This window comes from Heterodontus francisci, chromosome 4, assembly GCF_036365525.1.
Source record: "Heterodontus francisci isolate sHetFra1 chromosome 4, sHetFra1.hap1, whole genome shotgun sequence".
In the NCBI taxonomy this organism is placed as follows: domain Eukaryota; kingdom Metazoa; phylum Chordata; class Chondrichthyes; order Heterodontiformes; family Heterodontidae; genus Heterodontus; species Heterodontus francisci.
The window spans coordinates 149,314,252-149,340,967 of NC_090374.1; the positions used below are offsets into that span (position 1 = coordinate 149,314,252).

Sequence of the window (26,716 nt, forward strand, 5' to 3'; positions counted from 1 at the left end):
AGGGTCTGGAGTCACATGTAGTCCAGACCAGGTAAGCTCAGCAGATTTCCTTCCCTAAAAGACATTCGTGAACCAAATGGTTTTTTACGACAATCGACAGTTTCATCATTACCGAGGCTAGCTTTCAATTCCAGATTTTTCAAAATTAATTAATTGAATTTGTTAATTAAATTTAAATTCCACCAGCTACCATGGTGGGATTTGAACCCATGTCCCCAGAGTATTATAAAAGCAAAATACTGCAAATGCTGGAAATCTGAAATAAACACAGGAAATGCTGGAAATACTCAGCAGGTCTGGCAGCATCTGTGGAGAGAGAAGCAGAGTTAACGTTTCAGGTCTGTGACCCTTCATCAGAACTGATCACATCTCCACAGATGCTGCCAGACCTCCCCAGAGTATTAACTTGGGTTCCTGGATTACTAGTCCAGTGATATTACAACTATGCCACCTTCTGAGACAAACTTCTAAAGCACCGCATATACAAATTCTGTTTATACGGTCTGGATTATAATTGGCGGTCACTGTGTGCACCATTCCACAGAATGAGAGGGACGTTTCTTGCGCCACTTCCGCTTCCAGTTTGAATCCACGGATCAAGCGGGTCCTCTCGAATTTTTCTTTAAAATCCCGTGTAATAGCCCACACTGGGGGTGGGGGCAGCGTGAGGTGGTAATGAAGATTACAGTGTTTGTGCAAAGCTGTGCATTGGAACCTTCGACAGAGGGCACCAACTCTCGCAAACTACAGCTTGTCACTTTCTCCTTCTCCAGCACCACTTTCCCCTCTCCTTGTTTTCCTGGACACCTCTCTCTATTCTTCGGAGTGTATTGTTCACTTTTTTCTATTGTCTGTATAATTTCTCATTTCCTCAATATATTCATTCCCTCGTCTCTAATAGTTTCTTTTAAATTAAATTTGCTTTAACTGTTTGCCTTTGAGGTGTTGCTTGACCGCATTATTATCTTGGGGTGGATTCAGAACCCCTAATGGAGCAAACCAGTCGCTTCTTATACTCCACTTAACTGTTGGAAGGTTAGTGAGGGTATCACTGGGACTAAACGGTTATGGCTGCTGCCAACTAACTAGAGCGGCGATAATTTTGAAATAATTTACGTCTGCGAAAAGTTTTAAATTCAATGATTGGGACGATTAATAATCAAATGTAAATAACTGTGCAGAAGTAATATATTAAATTTCGGTAACTAGTGGAGCTATATTCATTATTCAGGGCGACCAAAAATGTCAACTACGATGTTTTAAATGTGATGCCTGTTCGTATTTGCATATGAGCACATACTGACATTGTAATATAACCAGAATTTAAAAACAGAGTTTCAGTAGTGTAATTCACCTCCTGGGTCGGAAGTGAGTGTAACTGGCAATGTGAACAATACCGTCCAATGAGTGTGCGTCCTTCCTCCCGAAACTCTCTTTTAACCGGAACATAATCTGTAAAATTAATCGAGAGGCTTTATTTTCATTAAAAGAATCCCAATGTCAAAGTAGGGATGGGGTGCTGCCGGCAAAATTTACGCCAAAAAACGAGCACCGGTAATCAGGTATTGCTGGCAAATCCAGAACTCGGGTCGAGGTTTGCAATGATGCCCGTGAACATTGGTTTCACTTGTTATTTGTTTTCTGACACAATATTGTCTTCAAACAAATTCAGAAACGTTGCAACTGAATCATCATTAAACAGTAACTCTTCCAACTTTATCAGTGAAAATGACAAAAGTCCTTTTGCAAGTGACTGGACACTCTGATCTGACAGTGCAACTTGGCCCTAGTAGTCCTGTAACTCACTCAAATCTACACGAGATGCATGTGAAGGATAGGTTGTATCAATCACCAATGTGTATCTTAGCATGCCGCGAAAGCACTGTACTATATGGGTCTGGTGTTAGATCTCTGATCTACTGTGGTGTCAGTCACCCACTATTTGCAATATTTCATATTGGGATTCAGTGAAACAGATACAGGGGATGAATTATAGAAAGAATTGTGACGGAAGATAATACATCTATCGATTCTCCTTGTATAACATACAACGTACTTCTAAAGGTCTGGCTTACTCTTGTGTTTTCCTGTAGCCTGACAGGTGACTGACACTTGCAACCTGGCAATTCTAATCTTTCTACAACATGTGCCCATTGATTTAAAGGAGACATTTTAGAAGGCGCTTGGAATTATCTGTGAATGTGAAGGTGGGTAAAAATATGATTGTTGTTGTCAGGAAGAGCAAGGAGGCTGGGCCGTGCTGGAAACCCCAACTCTCACATATTTGTGCATTCCACAAGTCCGTCTTTATCCTCTCCCTTTCCTTCACCACAGTTCGTAATATCTGAATCTTCCTATGATTAAAACATTTTTTAATGATAGTAATAATAATTTTAAATGATAGAGAAAAATTCATAATTTGCTCCAAAATGTCCACGTGAAAATGCTGCTCTATTCCCTGTATTCCTCCCATCCCTTCATCCCTCCGCTCTGCTCTGGTGATTTTAGTCTTGCAGGTGCAGAAAGTGAAATCGCACTCTTCGATGGGGTGAGGGGAAGTTCATCGCGTTTCTATCTTAAGCAACTGCTGCTCGTTTCTTTTCTACTGTTTGGGGGCCTCCTGTGCTAAGCGCGCTTCACTTCGGTGAATGGTTTTTCACCTTACAGCCTCTGGAGGACATTCCTGCTGCAGGTTTTCTGAACCGGAAACGTGCCAGTCGGCAGCCCAGTGAGTCTAGTCTGACAGAGATGTGAGGTGTGTGTTTTTTTATTTCGCCAAACCTTCTAATAAGAATTGATCTTCAATGTGTCATGTGGGGCTCTCAATCACAAAGCAACACTTGCCCAGCATATTTAAAATGCATCATTGTAAAACTAGATGGGGTCCATTCAAAATGCATTTGTCCTGTTAAATGGACACTTTCAACAGCTGCTCCTTAGGCGTGAATACACGGTTTGGAAATCTTGGTTTTTTTTAATGTTCTAAAAGTTTTAAGTAAAGACCAGGATCCACCGACGGAATGCAGTGACTGTAAATTGTGCTAAATCTCATCCAGAGTCTTTTTTGGCCCAGGAAGCGCAGCCCCCTTGAAAGTCTGCACGGTTTGAACACTATGTGTGTGTATAAATAGATAGTGCGTGGCACATAGTCGGGAAGGTTTATTTAACATGAATGCACTCGCAGATGATGTAAAGTTCATCACCAGAAGGGCAACTAATTTAACAAAGAGGCAGCACTTTAAAACAGGCCCGACCATACCGAACAAGCGTGGCTTGCACGTGCTGATACAAAGGATTTCGACACTGTCATCTGTCAGCTCGGAAGCTGAAAGTAAACAATGATATAGATTATTTCACGGGTCACAGACAGGAAAAGCAGTTAATGTCCCAGAATGGCACAAATTCATTCTTGTGTCAAGCTCTGCAACTGGAGCCCTTTATGATCAATAACTGGGCAGGATTCTTTCGGAAGTTGAACTGGGGAAGGGTGGAAGGGTCAGTTAATCTGTCAGGGACTGAAGGGCACAGGAACCCAGTCTTTGTTTTCAGTGATTCCACGTGAACTATGTGACGGATTTCAAATTAATACGCTGAAGAATACTTGAGGTCAAATGCGGGCTGTTTTTCTTTAAACTAAGCCCATTTGAGATCCTATTCTGAAAATCATTTTCTTGTTTCTTTTATTTTTAACACGTTGTCATTGAAAGGAAGAGCAAAACGCCCTGCTAAAAGAGTGCCCGGTGAATGCAACTTGACTACAGACGGCTCTGTATTATTCTAAATAGGAAAAGGGGTAGCGGGCAAAACTGCAAACTATGAATGCCAACGCTTGCCGAGCTGTGTCGGTATTGGACTTTCTGCTTTAGGAAGCCCGGGATTGAGTTTCATTGAAGTACTCCTTTCTTGCGACATAACCCATTATCTGTCACAAGATTTAAATTTTTAAAAGAGCTAGTGGTGAGGGGGCTGGTGGCGAGTGGAGAGTAGAAAACGTTAAGCATGACCCGCCGATCTGAACCATCACAGCAGAAGCCATGGGTTGTTTAATTGGTATGGGCGAACAGACTGCTGAGCAGACCTGTTGAATTAATTTTCAAATAAGAAAATTACAGTGTCTTGAAATTTCCAGAAAATCACATGGCATTTCACAACATCCCTCGCTATTTACCGTTCACTTTGCAACCTGTTTCTCCCTTACTGTTCTCAAAAACATGATCTCAGCACTTGATTCCACCATGTTTGGTGTGTCACGGCGACTGGTGTCCTACAGTTTAAAATGAGCCGCAGCTAATCAATGGAGATTGTGCTGTTTATAATCAGCTGGTACACAGGTACTGTGATAAGAAACGCAGGAGGATATAAAACAAAATTGAGCTACATTCCACACGGTAGGCACAGAAAGAAGATATCACAATAAAAGTTTCTTATTTGCAGACTTATTTCCCAGTCCCTAGACTATATCCGGACACCGGAGATTAAAAGTACTTTGAAACTGTACTTTTCAAATCAATAGTCACCTTTGCCTGTTGAATTGCTTTTTTAATATGAAATAGCGACCAGCAAAATCGTGCAGATTTATCGGAGGGAACTGGGATTGACTGGGTGTTGTGTTGGCAAACTGATTAGAGAACCTTTAAGGAGCGTGTCTTGCCCTGAAGGTTCAGTACGTGTGGGTGTTGTGTCGAAAGTTACTGACAAACACGGCCGGAGACATTTATATTGCAGTTTAAAACGCATGATTAAACCTATCGCACTCATATCCACACTTAACGTGTATTCGCTAACAAATATGCGTAAAAAATGTCTTTAATTCTCCGATGAAATGTGATGTTCAATTATTTTGTCAGAATTAGTCAAACAGCAGGTGATAGAGAATCGGAACAAGTGAAAATCCAAAAGAGGTTTTAACTCAGTTCCATTTGACTATAGCGGCATTGTACCGTACAAAAGGGACATCAAACTAAACAAATATTCCATGGAGCTGGGCCTGCAGATCTCCAAAGCCGAAGTCTGTAGGGTTATTTTACTACTTCTCTTTTTTTTTTGCCTTTTGAAGTTTCATTTTCAAGTTTTATATTAATGTTTATCAACAAAGTGAACAGGGTGGGTTAATTTCTGGTCGTTATAGAGGCCCCACACCCTGATTTCACATTTGGTATTCTTGTTTAAGAAGTAGTGGGAGACGGTTATTTTAAAGCAGTTCCTGGGGGCAGATTTTCACCAACAAGTCAATCACAAATATTTTCTATCAATTTCCTAACCCGAAACCAGAATGTGGAGTGTCCAGCATCGCCCACACCTGCAGCGTGTCTATCGAACTGCCTCTAGATACTTAAAAAAGCAAACGAGATGCAGAAAGCAAATAAAACAATCACAGAACACTGAATCCAGTCATTGTACACATTTTAGCTATTTTTAATATTGTAAAACAGCATAATGACTGAACTCTATTAAAAAAACCCAACCAACTCTCTCACCTACACTCAGACACACAGACACAAGCAGGAGCGATAGCCAGCTTCACCTTCTTGCACATGAAAGCAGAGATTTGCAGCGAACTGCAGATTTTTTTTGCCGGTTTTTGTCCAGTAGTTTCAGCTGCAGACCTGATTTCAGCAGTTTCGCGTTGCGCAGAGTGATGACAACCGTCACGTTGTAAATATTAAATGGAAACCAAACGACTTTTGAACTTAAACGTGAATTAAATATGTTTTCAATTATTTAACTGATTGAACCTCAGAAGTGACCATTGATCTATCTTATAGATCAGTGATCGCGGGCGGGGTTTTAGTACAATCGGAATTCGCCACAACGCATGAAAAAGTTATCATGCTCAGTTCTGAAGGGGAAACTACTTTCGAGTCAGCACTAACCAGATGCCTTCCAACAACCTGCTCATTTTAGACAGACAGGGCAAGAACCGACATTCACGTACATTTCCCCTTTGTTTTCGCTCAATATTCATTTTAAGTTTTCAAAGTATATTAAATGTGCTTTAAATATTCCCCAAGACTTGAACGGCCATTGAATCTCACTTGGTTATTTAAAATACATTGTTTTTTTAAACAAAGTGTCTGAACTCTTCATATGTTTCTACACAATTGAATACCGTTTAACTGTACAAATAAACACGAGGCTGTCATCGATGCAGTCACTTCATGCTTTCTAATTATTTGTATTTTTTCACAGAAAGGTTTTTAAACCTACCTGATCGGACGCTCCTGAGCGCGCTGCCGCTTTTTTCCATACTAGTTCTGGGATTTCGAGTCCTTTGTGAAAAGATTGGAAGAAAAGTTTCCCTTTTTCGGTGTGTGTGCGTGTTTTGTCGGCTCCGAATAATTTGACTCTTCCGCTACCCCGTCGCGTCTTTGGTGCTGCCCATTGATCCGAAACTAAACGTTTTAGGTGGAGAAAAGGCTCTGAACAAACCGTGAAATGATTAAGGAACTAAAAGAGCTCGCTACATGTGAGATCATGTCCTGTTCGCCTTTTTAAAAAATCGCAAAGTCCCTCGACACAGCGAAAAGAAAGTAAAACTCTCACATCTGCCGGACAAATCACACCCACCTACGGTTCTTGATAACTTTGGTGTTGTCTCTCTCGCCTCCTATCCTGATTTCAACCTGCGAATCAGTCCGTTTACAAAAGCTGGCATCTACAAACACTTGCACAGTGTGAAGATGGGGATTTTGAAACACTGCATCACACGCCGATCAAAGCATTGCTCTCTAACATTCTGAATAATTAAAGCCTTTTCTCATGGCTTCACTGTCTACCACCCCACCCCCCGCCCCTCCTCAATTTGCCTCAAGAAATGTACCAAATACCTACAGTTTAGGAGCAGTAATTTAAAAAATCAGTAGCCCTCCCCGGGAAATTAGAAAGTTCGGTGCACTCATTTGCCAGCTTTCAGTTTATTCCTTAAACATAGCGCGAAGGTTGTTTACAAATTGTATCGAATTGATTCTCTTTTCATTGGAGGGGGAGCTATATAATTACCTCCGCCCCCCACCCCACCACACACATACACACACAAGTAGTGAAATGTGCAAACCGGATACTCTCAATATAAAAAAGGAAACTGCAAACTACCTACAGATAATTCGCCCTATTTCTGTCTTCAACCCTTTCTGAAATTGTGCCAATATTGGGGTAGGGGGTTGTGAGAGGGTTGCAGTAGTTGCTCAGACAGGTAATCACAACAGTACCGCAGACCGTTCGGATGCACAGTTCCCACCGTTCTTCGCCGTTAATCGGTGATCACCGTACAACTTTATCATATCCCAGTCTCTCTGTTATATTAGAAATCCGGATTTCTTGGGGGATGTTTACATCACCCTGCAAAAGTACAAATGGTAGTGATTTGAGTTAAATAAAAACTCAAATTACTGGAACCTGGGTCAGATTGTCAGTGCTCGCAACTTTCCTGTGTTCGCTATATTTCACATTTTTAACCCATAACACAACGCAAAAGCAGAGTCGCTATATATACGGACAATACTTAGATAAAACATTTTAGCTGGGTGTAATCTCATGAGCAAGCTCAAAGCACGTCTTGTAGAATAAATCCACCAACGTTCTTCCATTCATATTGCTCTGACAGTTTACTTATTCGTATTGACCTTATTCTGGAAAAGGCCAGACAACCCGCCAGAAATGTTTATGAACAAAAGCGATTTTTTAAAGTACACACGCCTAAAGGATAGTAGTTCAGAACATGGACTATCTGTTTTGCAAAGATTTGCGGACAGGCTATATCCCCGATTCAACCCAGTCTCTGAAGTGCTATCGATTTACAGGTGAAATGCGAAGGGCTGAAAAATATTCGCTCTGAAATAAACAAGACAACAGTCATCAATAGGAAGGACAGTGTCTCCTATATTTCGGCGTTTTAATATATTATTATTCTAAAATGCCCAAAATCTTCAGTTGATGCGTCTTAATTGTAAATTTAAATATTCGTGTTGATCAATACACTGGAACAGGTGGGTTTAGACAGGATCGCCGCTTAAATCTGGATCACCTAAAACAATTTGTTTAATTTAAATAAAACTGTTACACTCCTCAACGAATGATCAAAAATAATTATTAGACAATTGTCACAGAATCAAGGTGTTTGAAAGTTTTTGAACCAATTACATATTAACTGGAAAACGTATGTAACAGATCAAACCAAACAGAGATTCTGATCAGGATCTGATCAGGAAATGCTGTTACGGCTAAACCTTATTAAGCTTACATTGTTAAAAGTTATAAATAATCCTTCCTAAAAGACTTAAAAGGAGATACATGCCCTTTATCGTAGGGTCATTCACGTTCAACAATGCTATTAATAGCATAAAACCAATACAACTGCTGAACACGGCCGATAGTTTACTTCCTGACAAGTGAAGGGGCAATTTCATGAAGGGTAAAAATACAGTTCACTTACAAGTTGCATTGCAACCTTAGAAGCTAACTCCTAACACAAGAAAGAAATGACTATGCCTCCTGTCGTTTTATTTGTGAATCAATTGCAAATTATGTCTCCTGGTTCCGAACGGCTTCTAGATTTTTGGTTCTGCCCAAGATCACAAAATATGGAAATTCACTCGACTAAGTTTTTTAGAATTAGAACATTACAGCGCAGTAAACACATAGCACATATTTTTAAAACACAATTCATACGAATGTAGTTAAAATTGGGGCTTTACGAAGTTACTCAATCCCAAGATCCTCGCAGTTAATTTGTATTTTGATATTCAATGTGCGAGTGCAATGTCTCCCGCTATAAACTGTGATCACCTGTTTTAAACAAGTATTCAAAATATTTAATTGCTTTATAAATATCTGGAAAATGATTAATAGTGAGTTATGCATCATTAGTCGACACCACATTAAAATGTATTGTGTTTAGTTTCCTCGTTGATATCAGCCCTTAGTAATTACATGAACCCCATAGCCCTCGCTGCTCCTTTTTATTCATTAAAAGGCAGTTGTATGAAGCGGGACAAAACGGTTAACACACTTTGCTGTGCCTAGAACTAACCTTTACAATTATCATTTACCAGTGTATCAATGACACCTAAGTAAATCGTACGTTGTCTTTGTTTCACATACCAGTTGTTCTGCTATCAATATAAAAAACTTTTCTGCTTTTACTAAGCAGCGTTTCTTCAGAGCACCTTTAAGTTTTCACACCCTTAAAGGTTTATTCAAAACTTTAAACGGGCATCGCTAAAAACAATGATCCAATTCACAACTAGGCTACATTAGAATTTTCGCAAGTGACCATATGATAATTATAATTTTCAATAAGCTTTTTAAATTTGTGAAGAATTTGGCACCCTTCAGGCATTCGGTATCAATCAGCTGTCCAGGTTATTCTCTCAGCGGTATGGGCTTTGGTTATTAGTTCCTCTATTGTACCCCAGTTAACAGTGCAGGGATATAAAAATACACTTATCTCTTATTCCCTTTGAAAACGTGAGTGTACTCACATTTTGCCCATTGCGTAGCTGATAAAACGAAAACCGAAATGGACGCCCAAGTGTCACCAAATTCCACTTTTACCCAATGGAGTTCGTTAATTCCAAATGCTGATTATTCAATACTTGGGAGGTTTGGAAAAGCTAATCGGGACCGAAAAATGTTAGAACTGTTGCTCTGGAGTCGTTGAGGCAATTGAAGGGAAAATGTGGCCGATTTGTGTGAGTCTGTGAAGTCCTAAATTCAAGGATTGACAACAGACGTGGTTCACTTGGAATGTAACAGTTCCATTTGCCCCGAATCGGCACCTATCACACAAACCGCTGTTTTCACAAGATTGCACCGATCTCTATCCCGCTAGCGTTAGTAGAAAGTTTCGGGCGAAAACTCAATTTCTAAAAAAAAATTGGACCACTGACTTAGGCGCTGCGGCAGTGTTTCCATTGGGATATTTCTTGATAGGGGATTAAGAACAGAACCAAATGTGATGATTGTAAGTGGTATATATAGATTTACATCGTCCTGAAAAAAAGAGTAATGAACCTGAGTCACCTGGAGAGTACAGTTGGTATAACCTCTTGCACCTAGTCAATAAACAGCAAGATAAACATAGCAGTCATATTCTTAATGGTGATTTCTAGTAGCGTGAAGGCAAAACCGCCGGATACTCTGTTCAGTTTGTTTTAATTGTACACCTTACAATTGTTCGGTGTTGGAATGTCTTCATTTTACAGTCAGCGAATAGTGCGAAAAGACAATGTTTACAATTCTTAGAGTTCTGTTATCTGATTCACAATGAAATATATAGACACAACGAATATTAATAAATAGACATTTGATAGTTTATATGTTTTATTTTGGTCAACTTAAATACATGACGTGGAAAGATGTTAAAATTCACTTTTGTACATATGATGTATGCAACCCTGCTTTCTCACAAGACTATCACCCATACCAAGTGTTTCAGTGTGGTTACATCTCTACAGTATTTAATGTTTTATTATCCTTAAGTTGTTTTTTTATTTCATATATCGTTGACCTACAGTGACTCCAGGTCTGAAAGTGCCTCAATTATAAAATCCTCATCGTTGTTTTCAAATTTCTCCATGGCCTCACCCCTCTCTATCTCTGCAACGTCCTCCAGCCCTGCAGCCTTTGAGATCTGGGACCTCCTCCAATTATGGCCTCTTGCACATCCCAATATTTATTGCTCCACCATTGGCATCAGTGCCTTCTGCTGCCTTGGCCCTAAGCTTTGGAATTCGCTTCCTAAACCTCTTCATCTCTCTATCTCTTTCTCCTTTAGGATGCTCCTTAAAACCTACCTCTATGACTAAGCTTTTGGTTATCCTGATTTGTCAAGAGTTCAGATATCTCCTGTGACTTGTTGCCAAAAATTTTGTTGATATGTATTGATATCACTGTTGTTAAATGACTTGGGACATTTTGCTACGTTAAATGTGCTATATAAATGTAAGTTATTGTTTAATTATGATGAAGACATTGCACCAAATAATCATTGGCCTGCATGCTCTTTGGGACCAGAATTGAAATGGAGTTCCAAGGACTAACAATGTCTTGTATTAAGCTTGGAACATCTCAGTGCTCTCCAAAAAGCAGCAGGTCCAAGATCAATTATATATATTTATGATTTCATCAACAGATGAATATATTTTCAAGCATAAAATAAAATTAAATTTTTAAAACTGTGGCTCCTGTACACATATTATAAGTTATATTCTCTCCATATCAAAAAAGAGGCCATTTAGACATCCTATTCACTGGTCTCTGCTGATGCAGGTCTGGAGATGCCTTCCAGGATATATGCATCCCTCAGTTGGCCTAGCTGAAGTTAATAAGTCATTATGTAGGAATCAATGGAAAAGAGTCAAATCACATGTTAATGTTTGGATTTGTTGCTTTTCCATGGTAGCATTAATTAACATACACACAGCAACTAGTCACTGACTTGTTAGACATGTCATGATGTAACAGTATGAATGAGTGAAATGACCTTCCATAAATGGCTCTGAAATTTTGCACTCTGCACTGAGACAACAAATAGAACTAATTTGTTCTCTGACAAGAACTATTAATTCAGATTCAAATACAATGTGTTTAAAAAAAGATTTTGCCTGTCCATCACAGTCAAAATAACAAACTACCTGACAGGTGATTAAATATGCAACAAACATAATTGTAGTGTAAAATGTAGTGTAAATGTCATTCACTCTTAAATGTCATTCCTACAAAACCATAAAGGCACAAACATATAAATAAAGTAGATGGACAAATAATAAGATTAAACATAAAATGTTAAATAAACAGACTAGCACAAGAACATTCAAATTAAGATTTTGGGCTGGGCCCAGCATAATGCCATAGACTAAAGAAAAAACTTAGAAACAATATAGCTGGGATGATGGAAGAGAAATTTTAATTTTGTGATGCAAATCTGTACATAAGGAAATGGACCTATCTAGTCAAAATATAATGAAAAAAACATGAACACCATTAACACTCAACAGAACACAGGCAGAGAGGGACTGGGTGGCTGCCAGACAGACAAGAAGGTCAAGGCAGGTAGTGTAGGAGTCCCCTGAGGGCATCCTACTTTCTAACTGGTATTCGGTTCTGAGTACCGATGGGAAAAAGGGTTCCTCTGGAGAGTGCAGCAAGAGCCATGACCAGAACACCATGGGTGGCTCAGCTGTGCAGGGAGGGAGGAGAAAGGACAAGCGAGCAGTAGTGGTAGGGGATTCTATAGTTAAGGGAACATTTTTGTGGTTGCAGATGTGGTTGCAGGATGGTGTGTTACCTCCCTGGTGCAAAGGTCATGGATATCACTGAGCGGCTACAGAGCATTCTGGAGGGTGAGGGTGAAAAGCTGGAGGTCGTGGTCCACATTGGTACCAATGATATAGGCAGAAAGAGGGATGAGGTCCTGCAGGCTGAGTTTAGGCAGTTAGGAATGAGATTAGCAAGTAGGATCTCAAAGGTAGTAATCTCCGGATTACTCCCAAGGCCATGTGCTAGTGAGTATAGAAATAGGAAAATACACCAGATGAATATGTGGATGGAGAGATGGTGCAGGAGGGAGGGCTTCAGATTTCTGGGGTATTGGGACCAGTTCTGGGGAAGGTGGGACCTGTACAAGCTGGACGGTCTGCCCCTGAACAGGACTGGGCCAAATATCCTTGCAGGAAGGTTTGCTAGTGCTGTTGGCGATTGTTTAAACTAGTTTGGCAGGGGGATGGGAACCTGAGCGCAGTCGTAGATGGGACAATTTCAGGGCAGAGAACAGGAGGCAGACAATTAGTGAGTGACACTGAAAGACAGAAGAAGCAAAGGTTAAAAAATGTGCAGCACAGGAATTTGGCAGTGTTAAAGGGTATTTATTTAAATACAAGGAGTATAGTAAATAAAACCTATGAGTTGAGAGCACAGATTGACACATGGCAACATGATATTGTTGCTATAACAGAAACTTGACTTAAAGAGGGGCAAGCTTGGCAGCTCAACGTCCCTGGATATAGCGTTTTCAGGTGGGATAGAGAGGAGGATAAAAAGGAGGGGGTGTAGCATTATTAGTTAAGGAATCAGTAACAGCTTTGAGGAGGGATGATATGCTAAATGAATCATCAAACGAGGCCAAATGGGTGGAGCTCAGAAATAAAAAAAGGGCAGCTACATTACTAGGAGTGTACTTTAGACCCCCTAATAGTGAGAAGAACAAATATGTAGGCAAATTTCTCAGTGCAAAAACTAAAGGGCAATAATAGTTGGGGATTTCAACTACCCCAATATCAACTGGGATACAAACAGTGTGAAAGGCACAGAGGGGATGAAATTCTTGAACTGCATTCAAGAGAACTTTTTTAGCCAACACGTAACAAGCCCTACAAGAGGGGTCACAATTCTAGATTTAGTCTTTGGTAATGAAGCTGGGCAAGTGGATGAAGTTACAGTGGGTGACCATTTTGGAGATAGTGACCATAATACAGTTAGTTTTAGCATAATCATGGAAAAGGACAAAGACAAAATAGGAGCAAAGGTTCTAAGTTGGGGGAAGGCAAATTTTACGAAACTGAGAGGTGACGTGGCAAAAGTGGACTGGATACAGCTACTTGAAGGAAAATCAGTGACGAACCAATGGGAGGCATTCAGAAGTGAGATACTACAGGCACAGTGTAGGCATGTCCCCACAAAGATAAAAGGTGGTATTGGCAAATCTAGAGCCCCCTGGTTATCTAGAAGCTTGCAGGGTAAGTTAAAGCACAAAAAGAAAACTTATGATGATCAAAAATACCTTAATACTTTAGGAAGCATAGAGGAGTATAGAAAATTCAGGGTTGAAGTAAAAAAGGAAATTAGAAAAGCAAAGAGAGGACATGAAAAATTATTGGCAGGTAAAATCAAGGAAAACCCAAACATGTTTATCAGTACATTAAGAGCAAGAGGATAACTAAGGAAAGGGTAGGGCCGATCAAAGATGTATAAGGGAACTTATGTGTGGATGCAGAAGATGTGGGCAGCTTTCTTAATGAGTTTTTTGTCTCTGTCTTCACAAAGGAGAGGGATGATGCAGACATTGTAGTTAAAGAGGAGGAGTGTGAAATATTAGATACGATAAGCAAAATGAGAGAGGAAGTACTAGAGGGTCTGACATCCTTGAAAGTAGATAAATTACCAGGACCGGATGGATTGCATCCCAGGTTGTTAAAGGAAGCCAAGGAGGAAATAGCAGATGCACTGAGGATCATCTTCAAATCCTCACTAGATACAGGCAAGGTATCAGATGATTGGAGGGTTGGCAAAAGTTGTACCATTGTTTAAAAAGGGTGCGAGGGATAGGCCAAATAATTTATAGGCCAGTCAGACTGACCTCGGTGGTGGGTAAATTGTTAGAATCAATTCTAAGGGACAGGATAAACTGCCACTTAGAAAGGCATGGATTAATCAGGGATAGTCAGCGTGGATTTGGTTAGGGGAAGGTCATGTCTTACTAACTTAATTGAGTTTTTTGAGGAAGTAACAGGGAGGATTGATGAGAGTAGTGCACTGGATGTGGTCTACATGGATTTTAGTAAGGCATTTGACAAGGTCCCACATGGCAGACTGGTCAGTAAAATGAAAGCCCATGGGATACAGGGGAACGTGGCAGGTTGGATCCAGAATTGGCTCAGGGACAGGAAACAAAGGGTAGCCATCAACAGATGTTTTGAGAATGTAAAGCTGTTTCCAGTGGCGTTCCACAGGGCTCAGTGTTGGGTCCCTTGCTGTTTGTGGTATATATTAATGATTTGGACTTAAATGTGGGAGGTATGATTGGGAAATTTGCTGATGACACAAAAATTGGCCATGGATTTAATAGTGAAGAGGATAGCCATAGACTACAGAATGATATCAATGGTTTGGTTGAGTGAACGGAAAAGTGGCAAATGTAAATCAATCGAGAGAAGTCTGAGGTAATGCATTTGGGGAGGGCAAACAAAGCAAGGGAATAAACAATAAACGGGAGGATATTGAGAGGGGTAGAAAAGTGAGAGACCTTGGAGTACATGTTCACAGGTCCCTGAAGGTGGCAAGACAGGTAGATAGAATGGTGGAGAAGGCATATGGATTGTTTTCCTTTATTGGCCGAGGTATAGACTACTAAAGCAGGGAAGTGATGCTGGAACTGTATAACACGCTGGATAGGCCACAGCTGGAGTATTGTGTACAGTTCTGGTCACCACATTACAGGGAGGACATAATTTCTCTGGAGAGAGTACAGAGGAGATTTACAAGAATGTTGGCTGGGCTTGAAAGTTGCAGCTATGAGGAAAGATTGGATAGGCTAGGGTTGTTTTCCCTGGAACTGAGGAAGCTGAGGGGTGACTTAATCGAGGTGTACAAAATTATGAGTGGGCCTAGATAGAGTAGACAGGAAGGACCTGTTTCCCCTGGCCGGGGGATCAGTTATCAGGGGACACAGATTTAAGGCGATTGGTAGAAGGATTAGAGGGGACATGATGAAAAACTTTTTCACCCAGAGGGTGGTGGGTATCTGGAATTCGCTGCCAGGAATGGTGGTGGAGACAGAAACCCTCAATTCTTTTAAAAGGTATCAGGACATGTACCTGAAGTGCTGTAAACTGCAAGGCTATGGACCAGGTGCTGGAAGGTGGGATTAGATTGGGTGGCTAGTTTTTTTCGGCTGGTACAGACACAATGGGCTGAATGGCCTCCTTCTGTGCCGTAGTTTTTCCAAGGTTCTATGTTCTAACATAACAAATTGAATCCTCTTTACTGTGGAAAATAAGATCATACCAATGATCTCCTGAAACTGTCCCATGGTGACCTTTCTTTTATTTCCTCCCTCCTTGTGCAGAATCACCAGACCTCTGCTCAGGATCTCCCTGCAATGGCACGGTTAAGATGATGCATTTATTGTGACATCAGGTATCAGGTCTTCTCCTATTCCTTGGAGCAGTGGAATATTTACACTATAAAGCTATCCTAAACAAATAATAATCTTTTTCCTTCTTTGTTTACTATGTTTCATATAGTGAATCCCTGAAGCTTTCCCTCTCAAAATGATCACCTTCCTGTTGAATTTATGATCAATATCTATTCGATATTCAAATACTTCTGACATTACGTAAAAAGGTGCAAAAGACGGAAAGCTGAAATAAGCAGAGAAGATATTTTTTACTTTGAATGTTGCATATAGAACATTTTATCAGTCTTTCTTAGACACTTTAGTCTGAACTACATGTAATTAGCAATTTGTTGGAATAATCCATCACTAGAACAGTTTCTGATGTACATGATGATAGGCACTGATATAAAACATAGTGTTTATGATTGCAGCAGTAGCAAATAAATCATTTCATGCACCTTTATTATAGTATATTTCATATAGGGATAATGTATACTGCACACAAGAACGGTATAAGGTTTACTTTATTTACATCATGTGACAATAACTCCCTGTTTTTCAGTTATTTTCTCTCCTTTCATGACTTCCCTACCTAACCCATCACTTAAGGCCAAATGGTTGCTTCCAGGTAATGCCAATACCATTCTAAACCGGCCACCAAGAGATGGACAAGACTACCCAAAGCTGGTCGTCCTCTGATTTTTCTCTCTTTTTATTTATTTAGAAATACAGCACTGAAACAGGCCCTTCAGCCCACCGAGTCTGTGCCGACCATCAACCACCCATTTATACTAATCATACATTCCTACCACATCCCCACCTGTCCCTATATTCCCCTACCTATACTAGGGGCAATTTATAATGGCCAATTTACCTATCAACCTGCAAGTCTTTGGCTGTGGGAGGAAACCGAAGCACCCGGTGTAAACCCACGCAGACACATGGAGAACTTGCAAACTCCACACAGGCAGTACCCAGAATTGAACCCGGGTCGCTGGAGCTGTGAGGCTGTGGCGCCACTGTGCCACCCGGCACCCCTGCATAAAAGTGCCTACCACCTCCACCGTATTGTGGCAAGTCAGTGCATTGGGGATGGTGGGCTCAAACTGACAGACCACCACTTCATAGCATTGGTGTTGGTGCTCCACTGTGCTGCCTGCAGTTTCAACATGATAAAATCTTAATAAAAAAAATGTAACGAGAAATGAACAAAGGTAACATTTTCTTGAGTTCAGCAGTAAAGTCATTAATATTCACACATGTATGCACAAGATCATCCTGTATGACCAGTGTCTCTGCCCTTTACAAAAGTCCAATAAATAAACATTTTGAAATCTTACCGACCAAGGAATTTCAGTGGAGTGTGCTATGAATTCATCCCAAGCCTATAAGCTTCAATGAGCACAGAAAGTATATTCCACAAATATTTATTATGTAACCGATTTGAATTTATTTTGGGAAAAGTATTTTGTTAACTTTACAGCATATTCTGTACACGATTTGGTTTATGTCACAATTGGCTGGAAAACTAAATCAAAATAGTTCCAGTGGTTAAATTTTGACCGTTGAGTGAAACACAGTTTTTTTTTTGCACTATACAGGCAGCCATTTATAAACTTAATACTACTATTGACTGTTAACCAAATTGCCAGCCAAGGATGATCATCCCTATTTTGTACATAGGAAGACAAAGAACAATTCATATTGGGTGTGATAACAATAGAGGAATCTTATCAAAAAGGTTTATGTTGTTGTTTTCATATCTTCACACTCTTGCCTTGGAGGATAGCCCGATGTAGGGGAAGGATTTTCAGGATGATTAACGGTCTAATAGGCTGTGATGTGAACGCTCCTTCCATGGCTGTACTGCCTTTATACCAGTCAATAGAGTGGTTAACCCTATATGGTGGGAGGGTTTTTTGGGCACTCACAACGCATACTATGAGGGGAACCACCCACACCTAACAAATGCAAGTATGCTATTGGCTGTCAACCCAGAATTCAGAGCCAGAGCTCCAGTCTCTGTTCATCAGGACAGTCTGCAGCCTCTAACTCAGGGTGGAAATGGTATTAAGCTAAAGGCCCACTCCAGGGTTCAGGTGATGCCATCAATAACAACAGCCAAGCTTGAGCAGTTCACAAATACCATCTGACGCCTAACATGAGGTTGCGTGCTTGAAGTAACTTGTGTATCCATATTTTAATATATATATACTGTGGAGACAGCGGAGGTAGCTTTGTTTAATTTTTTTCCCATCTTTCTTGCCAATGAAGGAACATGCAAGATTCTGATGATCACAGACTTCCATTCAGTTCATGAAGGCATTGTCAATGAAGAATGAACAAAGGTAACATTATTCTTGTGATGTTTGTCAAAGTACAAACCAGCTTATAAGCTTGATAGAATTTATTATAGAAATTGATGCCAAACATGAACTCTTCATGTTAACTCTACTGCCCGTATACTATCTCACACCAAATCCAATTCACTCATCTGAGATGTGATTTGGCAAAAGTGGATTGGAAACAGCGACTTGAAGGTAAATCAGTGTCAGAGCAGTAGGAGGCATTCAATGAAGATCTAAAGATTGTTTAATACAAAGATAAAGGGCGGGACTCACAAATCTAGAACCCCCTGGATGTCACAGAGTACATAAGTAGGATAAGACAAACAAAGAAAGCTTATGTCAGATGCCAAGAGCTCAATACTGCAGAAATCCTAGAGGAGTATAGAAGTGCAGGGTGAAATTATGAGGGAAAGAAAAGAGAGGGCATGAAACAGTATTGGCAAGTAAAATCAAGGAAAACCAAAGATACTTTATAAATACATAAAGAGCAAGGGGATAACTAAGGAGAGAGTAGGGCCAATTAGAGATCAAAAAGGTATCTTGTTTGTGGAATCACAAAATATGGGCATGGTTCTCAAAGTAATGAATACTTTGCATCTGTTTTCACAAAAGAGAGGGAAGAAGCAGACATTGTGGTTAAGGAGGAGAAGTCATAGAGTCACATAGCCATTACGGCACTGAAGGAGACCATAAGTGTGAAATATTGAATGAGATAAATATCATGAGGGAGGAAACATTATGCTGCCTAGCATCTTTGAAAATGGGTAAATCACTAGGCCCAGATGAACTGTATCCCAGCCTGCTAAGGAAAGCAAGGGAAGAAATAACAGAAGTTATGACCTTAATTTTCTAATCCTTTCTGGCTACAGCATTGGTGCTGGAGGACTGCTAATATGGTACCATTGTTTAAAAAGGGAGGAAGGGATAGCCTAAGTAATTACAGGCCAGGAAGCCTAATCTCGGTGGTGGGCAAATTATTGGAAAATTATTCAGTCTCTTGCTCTTCATAGTATATATCAATGATTTAGAATCAAATACATGGGGACATGATAAAGGAGTTTGCAGATGATTTGAAAATTGGCTGTGTGGGTGAGCTTGAGGAAGAAAGCTGAAGACTGCAGGAAGATATCAATGGATTGGTCAGATGTGCAGGAAAGTGGCTGGTGGAATTCAATCTGGAGAAGTGTGAGGTAATGCATTTGGGGAAGAAAAATAAAGCAAGGGAATGCACAATAAATGGTAAGATTATGGAATGTGTGGAGGAAAAAAGGTGTCAGTTCTACATTAATTGTATTTAATTGCATGCAGGTGGTGGGCATTAACTGGGGATTCACCTGTGCCCCATAAATAGGAACAGACTGAAACAGAGGTTGTTGGTTTAGGAGGTGCATGTTTGTAATGTGTATCTCTGTAAATAAATGCTTATAAAAGTGTGTAAAGATTTGTTTTAGTTTCATCCTTCACCACCTTACTTCCGAGCTTATTGTGTGGTAGCAGAGGATGGTTGCCTAAAGGTGAAGGCTGGAAACTAAGAAAAAATTTTCAGATGGAAAATTAAAATCCTAGTGGCCATTGTAAAAAATAGCAGAAAGTAAGTGTAAATTGTCAGGGTATGATTACCCTCTGATGTTCTGAGTCTGAACCATATGACCAGTGGAAGAATGAAATGGATATCTGGACACAGATTACATCCATACCAAAGAGAAAACAAGGTATGGCTCTAGAGTTGTGGCTTCTTACAAGAAGTAAAATCAGAGGTAAAGTATTTTGTGAGATAAATGCGTGTCAGTTGGATATTGATGTAGATTTGGACCTTGTATTAGAGTTCTTGGATGAAATTTATAAAAAAGATGATCTGTTAAATGCCTATGAGGCATGGTCAGAATTTGATAGATTTCGGATGGTCATTCCATGGAGGAATATATCATCGACTTTAACAGATTATATAAAATATTGAGGAAATTCAATCTGGGATCCCTGGATTAAATTACTGGATTACGTTTAGGTGTCTTTATGAACATGCAACTGGTTCTAACTGCTGTTCAGTTCTCAGAGAAGGCGAACATATTGGATCAGATGTCTGCTGCCTTAAAAAAATTCCTGGGGAGAAAGTCATGTACTTTAGTCTTCATAGAACAAATAAGATATCCTGTGGTGACACAAAGAATAGAAGACTCAAGGATTGCCAGATTTTGAAATGGTCCAAATACTGGATGCAAGCATAATACAAAGAAAGGATGAAAGACAGGATATGAGGATAAAAGCACCTTCAGCAGAAGACAAAATTGGAACAGAAATAATGGGTAAATTAATTCCAGGAATGCCCAATGTGACTCGAAGTATCATTCTGTGATGAACTGCCCAAAGCAAAGAGGCAGAGTCCTTGAAATGACACATGGCAAAAAAGATTCTAAGGAAGAAGATGAAAATAATGATGAATCCAAACAAATTATACTGGTCACGAGGAGTTTTAATCCTTTGATGAATGTATTAGTCATGCACACATTTAACTGTGCAGTGCTACATAATGCTTGTATTTCAACAGTATGTGCGAATAATTGGTTAAAATGTTATCTTGATTCACTAAGTAGTGAGGATTGATTCAAGGGTAAGGAATATAAAAATACTACTTGCTTTAGGTTTGCTGATGGCAACACATTGAGGTCACTAAAGAGTGCTGTAATTTCACATGACTCAGATACTGAAGCAGTCAGTATCCATACGCAGCAAGACCCGGACAACATTCAGGCTTGGGCTGATAAGTGACAAGTTACATTTGCGCCACGCAAGTGCCAGGCAATGATGACCTTGAACATGAGAGAATCTAATCATCTACCCTTGACATTCAACGGCATTACGATTGCTGAATCCCCTACTATCAACATCCTGGGGGTTGCAATAGATCAGAAACAGAATTGGACCAGCTACGTAAGTTCTGTGGCTACAAGAGCAAGTCAGAGACTGGGCATTCTGCAGTGAGTAACCCATCTCCTGACTCCCCAAAGCCTGTCCAACATCTACAAAGCACAATTTAGGAGTGTAACGGAATACTTTCCACTTGCCTGAATGAGTATGGCTCCAACAACACTCAGGCAGCTTGACAGCATCCAAGACAAAGCAGTCTGCTTGATTGGCACCCCATCCATCACCTTAAACATTTACTCCCTCCACCACCAATGCACAATGGCAGCAGTGTGTACCGTATATAAGATGCACTGCAGCAACTCACCACCCCTCCTTCGACAGCACCTTCCAAGCCCGCGACCTCTTCCACCTAGAAGGACAAGGGCAGCAGACATGTGGGAACACCACCACCTGCAAGTTCCCCTCTGAGCCACACACCATCCTGACTTGCTGTTCCTTCACTGTCGCTGGGTCAAAATCCTGGAACGCCCTCCCTAACAGCACTGTGGGTGTACCCACAGCAGATGGACTGCAGTGGTTCAAGAAGGTGGCTCACTACCAGCTTCTCAAGGGCAATAAAGGATGGGCAACAAATGTTTGCCTTGCCAGTGACGACCACATCCCATGAAACGAATAATAAAAATAAATTAATGTGAAATAACTGGAGTAAGCAATTTTATAAGTACTATTATAGTATCTAATGAGATATCTATGCTGTTGAGTAAACCTTATATGAAAAAGGCACAAGTGAAACTTGACATGGAGCATGATTATTTTTGGAAAGTCAGGTGATCTGCAGTTTGCCCAGTCAGGACATTATCATATCCCTTACCAAAACCTGATAGGAACATAGGACTTAGGAGCAGGAGTAGGCCATTTGGCCTTTCGAACCTGCTCTGCCATTTGATAATATCATGGCTGATCTGGTTGTGGTCTCAACTCCACTTTCCTGTCTGCTCCCCATAACCCTTGACTCTCTTGTCTGTCAAAAATCTAACTCAGCCTTGAATAAATTCAATGACCCAGCCTCCACTGCTTTCTGGGGAAGAGAATTCCACAGACTAATGACCCTTTGGGAAAAAAAAATTCTCCTCCTCTCTGTCATAAAAGGGAGACCTCTTATTCTTAAACTGTGTCCCCGAGTTCTAGTCTCCCCCATAAGAGGAAACATCACTCTATCAAGTTCCCTCAGGATCTTATATATTTCAATAAGATCACCTCTCATTCGTCTAAACTCCAACTGGTATAGGCCCAACCTGTTCAACCTTTCTCCATAAGGTAAGCCTTTCATCGCCGGAATTAGTTGAGTGAACCTTCTCTGAACTGCTTCTAGTGCAATGATATCCTTTTTCAAAAAAGGAAACCAAAACTGTACACAGTACTCCAGATGTAGTCTTACCGAAGTCCTGTACAGCTGCAGTAAAACTCCCTATTTTTGTACTCCATTCTCCTTGCAATAAACACCAACATTCTATTTGCTTTGCTAATCATTTGCTGTACCTGCATACCTTTTGTGATTCATGTACCAGGACACCCAGGTCCCTCTGTACCACTGAGTTCTGCAATCTCTCTCCATTTAAATAGTATACAGCTTTTTTATTCTTCCTGCCAAAGTGGACAAGTTCACAGTTTCCCACATTATACTCTATCCACCAAATTTGTGCCCAGTCACTTAACCTATCCTTTTGTGGACTCTTAGCCCCCTCCTGACAACTTACTTTCCTTCCTATCTTGGTGTCATTGGCAAATTTAGCTACCATACACTCAGTTACTTCATCCAAGTCATTGATATAAATTGTAAATAGTTGAGGCCCCAGCACTGATCCCTGTGGCACTCCATGATTTGCAGCTTACCAACGCAGAAAAAAAACCATTTATCCCTATTCTCTGCTTCCTGTTAGCTAACCAGTCCTTTATCCATGCTAATATGTTACCCCCTACACCATGTGCTCTTACCTTGTGTAGTAACCTTTGATGTGACACCTTATCAAATGCCATTTGGAAATCTAAGTACATCACATCTACAGGTTCCCTTTTATCCACTTTGCTTACTACTTCCTTGAAAAGCTCTAATAAATTAGTTAAACACGATTTCCCTTTCACAAAACCATGTGGACTCTGTCTGATCCCATTATGATTTTCTAAGTATCCTGCTACAACCTCCTTAATAATGGATTCTAGTAATTTCCCTCTGACAGGTGTTAGGCTAACTGGCCTATAATTTCCTGCTTTCTGTCTCTTTCTTTTCCTGAATAGTGGTGCTATATTTGCTATTTCCAAACTGCTGGGATGCTTCCAGAATCTACTATCTCTGCAGCCACTTCTTTTAAGATCCTTGGATGCAGGCCATCTGATCCTGGGGACTTATCAGCCTTTAGGTCTAATAGTTTTCCCAGCATCTTTTCCCTAGTGATGGTGTTTGTTTTAAGTTCCTCCCTCCCTTTCACCTCTTGATTTTCAGGTATCTTTGGCAGGTTTTCCAAGTCTTCTACAGTGAAAACAGACACAAAATATCTCTTCAACGCCTCTGCCATTTCCTTGTTTTCCATTATCAATTCCCCAAACTCACTCTCTAGAGGACCAACTCCAGCTTTAGTTACTCCTTTCCTATTTAACAACTTGCAGAAACTCTTACTATCTGTTTTTATATTACTAGCTAGATTTCTCTCATACTCTACTTTCTCCCTCTTAATTTTTTTTCACCATTCTTTAATGGACCTTAAAATTTATCCAATCTTCTGACCTACCACTAATCTTTGCAGATTTGTGCAGTGATTCTTTTAATTTGATACTACCCTTAACTTCCTTATTTAGCCAAGGATGATGCATCCTTCTCAAAGAATCTCTATTTTTCACTGGGATAAATCTTTGCTGAGAGTTATTAAATATCTTCTTAAATGCCTGCCATTGCAACGCTATTGTCCTACCTTTTAGCCTAGTTTCCCTGTTTATTTTAACTAGCTCTGCATTCATATCCTTGAAATTACCTTTATTTAGGTTCAAAACACTGGTCTTAGATCCACATTTATCCCTTTCAAACTGAACATGAAATTCTATCATGTTATGATCACTGTTGCCTAGAGGTTCCTTTACCATGAGGTTATTGTTCAATCCTGTCTCATTGCAAATTACCAGGTGTAGAATATCCTGCTCCCTAGTTGGCTCTAGAATGTACTGCTGTAAGAAATTGTCCCAAATACACTCTATGAACTCATTTTCCAGGCTACCTTTGCCAATCTGATTTGCCCAATCTGCAAGTAGATTAAACTCACCCATGACTATTGCGGTACCTTTCTTACATGCCCCATTCATTTCTTCTTGTATACACTGTCCTCCAGTGTAGCAACTGTTAGGGGGCCCCATAAACTACTCCCACAACTACCCTCTTACCTTTCCTATTTTTTATCTCTACCCAAACAGATTCTACATCTTGCTCCTCTGAGCGAAGGTCATCTCTCACCATTGTACTAATGACTAATTAACAAAGCTACCCCACCACTTATTCCTAGCTAACTGTCTTTTTGAAATGTCAAATACCCTTCAATATTTGGGTCCCAGCCTTGGTCATCTTGCATCCATATCTCTGTAATGACTCTCAGGTCATACATAATTTTTTTTATTTCTACTAATAATTCATCCATTTTGTTACAAATGCTGTACACATTCAGATACAGCACCTTTAACTCTGTCTTTTTACCATTTCTGTAATCTTTGGCCTTATCTGTTGGTGCAATCTTACATTTGTATGCTCTGGCCCTTCCTGCCACACTCTGGTTATCATTACCCAAATCGCTACCCTGCTCGATTACCTCGCTGTTTCCTTTCAATTTACCACATCTCCTCTCATATGATCCCTTCCCCCACTAATTAGTTTAAAGCCCTCTGTACTGCCCTAGTTATATGACTTGCCAGAACACTGGTCCCAGCAGGGTTCAGGTGATGACCATTCCAATGGTACAGTTCCCACTTTCTTCAGTACTGGTGCCAGTGCCCCATGAATTGAAACTCATTTCTACCACACCAGTCTTTGAGCCACACATTAACCTCTCTAATCTTATTCAACCTATGCCAATTTGCTTGTGGCCCAGGTAATAACCCAGAGATTATTACTTTTGAGGTTCTGCTTTTTAATTTAGCGCCTAGCTGCTCATACTTCCTATGCCGAACATCTTTCCTAGGCCTATCTATGTCGTTGGTACCCACATGGGCCGCAACAACTGGATCCTCCCTCTCCCACTGCAAGTTCCTCTCCAGCCCCGAGCAATGTCCCAAACCCTGGCACCGGGCAGGCAACACAGCCTTCTGGACTCTCGCTCTTGGCCGCATAGAACTGTGTCTATCCCCCTGACTATACTATCTCCTACTACCACTACATTCCTATTTACTCCCCCCGGCTTGAATGGCTTCCTGTACCACGGTGCCATGGTCAGTTTGCTCATCCACCCTGCAGCCCTCGCTGTCATCTATACAAGCTAAAACGACCTCAAACCTGTTGGACAATTGTAAGGGCTGAGGCTCCTCCACTTCTGCCTTCTCAATCCCTTACCTGCCTCACTTGAAGTGACACCCCCCTGCCCCTGACCACTAACCAAATCAGAAGACGCTACCCTATGGGATGTGACTGCCTTCTGGAACAAAGTGTCCAGGTAACTTTTCCCTTCCCTGATGTATCGCAGTGTCTGTAGCTCAGCCTCCAGCTCATCTACTCTGAGCTGAATCTGCTCAAGCCGTAGACACTTACTGCAGACGTGGTTGCCGTGGATCACATTGGTGTCTATGAGCTCTCACATACTGCAGCTGCAACACATCACCTGCCCTGCCATCCTGATTGTGTTTTAAATAACTAATTAATTATTTTCTTAGTTAATTTTTAAAAAATTAATGTATCTCCTCACCAGCACTTACTGTACTAATTTAAACCTTGGTTATACAATAAACCTTACTGCTTAAAAATGAAACAAAACAGTAGACTTCCCTTCTACTTGCATGTCTTAATTAATTAGAAAGTAGCTACTTAAATTTTAATTTTACATTTTTCTAATTTCCAGCTATTAACACACACACCCTAACCTAGCTATTGACAGATACTCCCTAACAGCAGTTACTCATCAACCAATCACTTTACAGCCTTCCTGTGATGTCACTGTCTCAAGGTTGCCCTCTATTTCTGGGAAGCAACTTGCATCTTCTACAGGTACTGGAGGTTGAAAAAAGAACATCTCTTTCCCTCTCTGCACCAAATTACCTCATGAACCAAATTCCCACATTTACACTCTGACTGTGTTTCACTCAGGTGACGTCTCCTTTCCATGCACCCCTTACTCCATGCTCCATGCAGTTTGAAAACCTGATTGCTTTTATAGAGCCTCTGATGAGTCACTAGCTGGCTGCTACAGTAATTAACACCCATTGAACCAACTATTTTCAGCTGATTGACAGGTAACTGCCACGACCAGGCAGCTATCCATTTAGTTACAGTTACAGAGATACAGCACTGAAACAGGCCCTTCAGCCCACCGAGTCTGTGCCGACCATCAACCACCGATTGATACTAATCCTACACTAATTCCAT

At 40.5% G+C, this 26,716-nt stretch overlaps 1 protein-coding gene and 1 long non-coding RNA gene across 2 annotated transcripts in view; one reads left to right on the plus strand and one right to left on the minus strand.

The window, feature by feature from the left end:
- The window catches only part of pax5 (paired box 5), a 305,908-nt gene extending 299,131 nt beyond the window's left edge, over window positions 1–6,777 (minus strand). The window contains exon 1 of the mRNA XM_068030312.1: window positions 6,208–6,777. Within this exon, the coding sequence (XP_067886413.1) occupies window positions 6,208–6,247 (40 nt within the window). The 5' untranslated portion in view covers window positions 6,248–6,777. The remainder of the gene's footprint in view (window positions 1–6,207) is intronic.
- LOC137369298 (uncharacterized) lies at window positions 1,383–11,142 on the plus strand. Its single transcript, XR_010974917.1, has 3 exons — window positions 1,383–1,562; window positions 2,094–2,755; window positions 6,190–11,142. It is a non-coding gene; the product is annotated as an uncharacterized lncRNA (long non-coding RNA).
- Window positions 11,143–26,716: the final 15,574 nt, after the last annotated feature.